This window comes from Mchenga conophoros, linkage group LG3 (genome assembly GCF_057382185.1).
Source record: "Mchenga conophoros isolate Kocher_MC1m ecotype Shallow Benthic linkage group LG3, M_conophoros_male_GT1.1, whole genome shotgun sequence".
Taxonomy (NCBI): Eukaryota; Metazoa; Chordata; class Actinopteri; order Cichliformes; family Cichlidae; genus Mchenga; species Mchenga conophoros.
In genome coordinates this window covers 20,648,456-20,652,316 of record NC_140528.1, presented here as the reverse complement: position 1 = coordinate 20,652,316, position 3,861 = coordinate 20,648,456, and the positions used below count along the sequence as shown (strand labels likewise).

At 42.9% G+C, this 3,861-nt stretch overlaps 1 protein-coding gene across 1 annotated transcript; it reads left to right on the top strand.

Moving 5' to 3' along the window:
- Nucleotides 1–1,261: 1,261 nt before the first annotated feature.
- LOC146577627 (protein NLRC3-like) lies at nt 1,262–3,560 on the top strand. The gene is made up of 2 exons (XM_085268325.1): nt 1,262–1,469; nt 1,611–3,560. Exons 1-2 carry the CDS (start codon nt 1,262–1,264, stop codon nt 3,383–3,385), a joined length of 1,983 nt encoding a protein of 660 aa, XP_085124451.1. The 3' UTR covers nt 3,386–3,560.
- Nucleotides 3,561–3,861: the final 301 nt, after the last annotated feature.

Here is a 3,861-nt window from a genome sequence, read left to right as displayed (position 1 = left end):
AGGGAATGAGAAAAGGGAGACACAGCAGGATTCATTGGACATAACCAGACAAGGGGAAGCAAAAGTAGACACACTAACGTAGGACATGGCACTGTCAAAATAAAACAGGAAGTGAACACAGAGACACAATACTAACACAGTACAGAGGGAACACAGAAACCAAAACCTCAGAACTAGAAAATCTTAATCAGAATGAAATTGTAACAAAAGACAATAACAATCAAAACAAAACCACTGAGTCCACAGACTCGGGACATACATCGGCTCAAACTGTGGTCATAAATATTTTGTACTTGTAAATCAGACTGTGTAGTTTTGAACTGAGTTTTGTAACATTGTGAAACAAAATATCTGGAAAGTTCATGTTTTTGCGTTCATTGATTTGTGTGTGTAAAAATGTAATAAATGTAAGAAACATTAGAACTACTTTTGCTGACACAAAGTTTGGCGAGCACTGCAAGCTGTCCCTTTAAACCAGTCACTGATATAAAGAGAGCACCTTGTTCCAGGGCATCTGAGCATGGAGGGAAAGCTTTATGCAGGAGATGGTAAGAGCTGTTGGGACTAAAGAAACTGAGCAGAAAACTACAGACATCTGGAAACTGAGTTGTTAATTCTCAGTGGGATCACCAGGACTAGCAAAGCTCCACCATGACAGTCATCTGATTGACTGAACCCATCCAAACATCACTTCATGGACCTTTAGCTTGTGTCTGTGTGTGGACAGACATAACATGAGCTAATTATACATTACTCCTCCACAGAGTGGACCAGCAGAGAGCAGAGGTTTCCACTGGTCAGTCTGCACAGCAGCATCAAACACACCTGGACTCTGTGGTTATGGTTTGTAGTACTACGTTTACATTTGTTCTTTTCAGTCACCTCTATGCTGCACTTTGTGGACCAGAGGATTGTCAGTGTGTCCAACATAAGTCAGAGTTTGGGCTCCATGATTTCAGTCAGATTGGGGTGACTGTAGCTCAGGAGGGGAGCAGGTCAGCTACTAGTTAGGTTTGTGAATCAAACCCTGGCTGGCAAATGTACTGGGTAACGTACTAAACCCAAGCTGCCCTCTGATGCATCCATCAGAGTGTGAAAGAAAGTATTTAAGCATAGAACAATGTGCTTGGTTGAATGAGGCATGTTGTATAAAATGCTTTGTGTGCACAGAGTATCAAAGAGAGCTATATAAGAACCAGTCCATTTACCACTGGGTAATTCATATAGTCTTCTTTTCCAGCGGCTGGAGGACAACATCACCATGTTTGTGAAGAACGAGCTGAAGAAGATCCAGAAGCTTCTGAGTCCAGATCACCCAGAAACTTTAAAGAGCCAGATGGAGGATGAGGAGATGTTTGAAGGAGAGGATGAAGATGAAAGAAAGAGCTGCAGAGAAGCATTTCTGAAGATCACACTCCACTTCTTGAGGAGACTTAAGCAGCATGAGATGGCTGACCATCTGCAGAGCAGTAAGAGAATTTCTCTAAAGACTGAATATTGATCTTTCCTAATAGCTCAAGAAATGGACCAATAGACATTCATCCTTTCAGGGTACTGAAAGGCTATGATATTTATTATATAATATTTGTTTCTGAATTTCTTACCTTCAGAAATATTTGCTCCACTCTGTAAACGTGAACTTAAAGCCCAACTGAAGAAGAAGTTCCAGTGTGTGTTTGAGGGCATCGCTAAAGCAGGAAGCCCAACCCTCCTGAATCAGATCTACACAGAGCTCTACATCACAGAGGGAGGGACTGCAGAGGTCAATGAGGAACATGAGGTCAGACAGATTGAAACAGCATCCAGGAAACCAGACAGACCAGAAACAACAATCAGACAAGAAGACATCTTTAAAGCCTCACCAGGAAGAGACGAACCAATCAGAACAGTGCTGACAAAGGGAGTGGCTGGCATTGGGAAAACAGTCTTAACACAGAAATACAGCCTGGACTGGGCTGAAGACAAAGCCAACCAGGACATCCAGTTCATATTTCCATTCACTTTCAGAGAGCTGAATGTGCTGAAAGAGGAAAAGTTCAGCTTGGTGGAACTTGTTCATCACTTCTTTAATCAAACTAACGAATCAGGAATCTGCAGGCTTGAAGACTTCCAGGTTGTGTTCATACTTGATGGTCTGGATGAGTGTCGACTTAATTTGGACTTCAAGAAAACTAAAATCCTGACTGAAACAAGAAAGTCCACCTCATTGGATGAGCTGCTGACAAACCTCATCAGAGGGAACCTGCTCCCTTCTGCTCGCCTTTGGATAACAACACGACCTGCAGCAGCCAATCAGATCCCTCCTCAGTGTGTCGACATGGTGACAGAGGTCAGAGGGTTCACTGACCCACAGAAGGAGGAGTACTTCAGGAAGAGATTCAGAGATGAGGAGCAGGCCAGCAGGATCATCTCCCACATCAAGAAAGCTCGAAGCCTCCACATCATGTGTCACATCCCAGTCTTCTGCTGGATCACTGCTACAGTTCTGGAGGATGTGCTGGAAACCAGAGAGGGAGGAGAGCTGCCCAACACCCTGACTGAGATGTACATCCACTTCCTGGTGGTTCAGGCCAAAGTGAAGAGGATCAAATATGATGGAGGAGCTGAGACAGATCCACACTGGAGTCCAGAGAGCAGGAAGATGATTGAGTCACTGGGAAAACTGGCTTTTGATCAGCTGCAGAAAGGAAACCTGATCTTCTATGAACCAGACCTGACAGAGTGTGGCATCGATATCAGAGCAGCCTCAGTGTACTCAGGAGTGTTCACACAGATCTTTAAAGAGGAGAAACAACTGTACCAGGACAAGGTGTTCTGCTTTGTTCATCTCAGTGTTCAGGAGTTTCTGGCTGCTCTTCATGTCCACCTGACCTTCATCAACTCTGGACTCAATCTGCTGGAAAAACAACAAACAAGCTCTCAGACAGAGAAATACTTCTACCAGTGTGCTGTGGACAAGGCCTTACAGAGCCCCAATGGACACCTGGACTTGTTCCTTCGTTTTCTCTTGGGTCTGAAGACTAATCAAACTCGTTTGCAAGGCCTCATGACACAAACAGGAAGTAGCTCAAAGACCAATCAAGAAGCAGTTCAGTACATCAAGAAGAAGCTCAGTGAGAATCTGTCTGCAGAGAAAAGCATCAATCTGTTTCACTGTCTGAATGAACTGAATGATCGTTCTCTACTGGAGGAGATCCAACAGTCCCTGAGTTCAGGACGTCTCTCCACAGATAAACTGTCTCCTGCTCAGTGGTCAGCTCTGGTCTTCATCTTACTGTCATCAGAAAAAGATCTGGATGAGTTTGACCTGAAGAAATACTTTGCTTCAGAGGAGGCTCTTCTGAGGCTGCTGCCAGTGGTCAAAGTCTCTAAAAAAGCTCTGTAAGTTATAAAGTTTTTATTATTTAATTTGGTTGGTATGTTATGGAAAAACACACTGCCATGAACTTCTGTTTTGTTTTTGTCAAAATCACTGTAATATAATCACTGTACCTTTATATACATGTGACTTGTATTAATGCTGCTGCCCTCTTGTGGCTAAAGTGTAATTATGTTCTTGTTATTAGGGAGGATTTGAGAGTAACATGCCAAGTGAGTCAGCACCTTCGCTTTAGCTTAAAAAATCCAAATTCTTATGTCATCAGTTATAGTTGCATGTATTCATTATCATAACTTAACCTTTAATATTGATGTCTTAAAATTAATTTTAGTAAACTAATGTTAAGGTTCAAATATTGGGGAAGGAGAGTACAAACAACCATGGTCCAGAACTTGGTCAAACAATTGATTTTAATGAAATACACGCGTGGGAAGACCAGCTCCGTTCGCAGACCGGGCTGATCTCCGACTTAATCAAAGCCA

Excerpts from the sequence above, each read along its gene's own strand:
- LOC146577627 (XM_085268325.1), top strand. The coding sequence starts at position 1,262 with ATGTTTGTGAAGAACGAGCTGAAGAAGATCCAGAAGCTTCTGAGTCCA. Across the intron at positions 1,470-1,610 it reads GGCTGACCATCTGCAGAGCA|AAATATTTGCTCCACTCTGT; the intron begins GTAAGAGAATTT and ends TCTTACCTTCAG.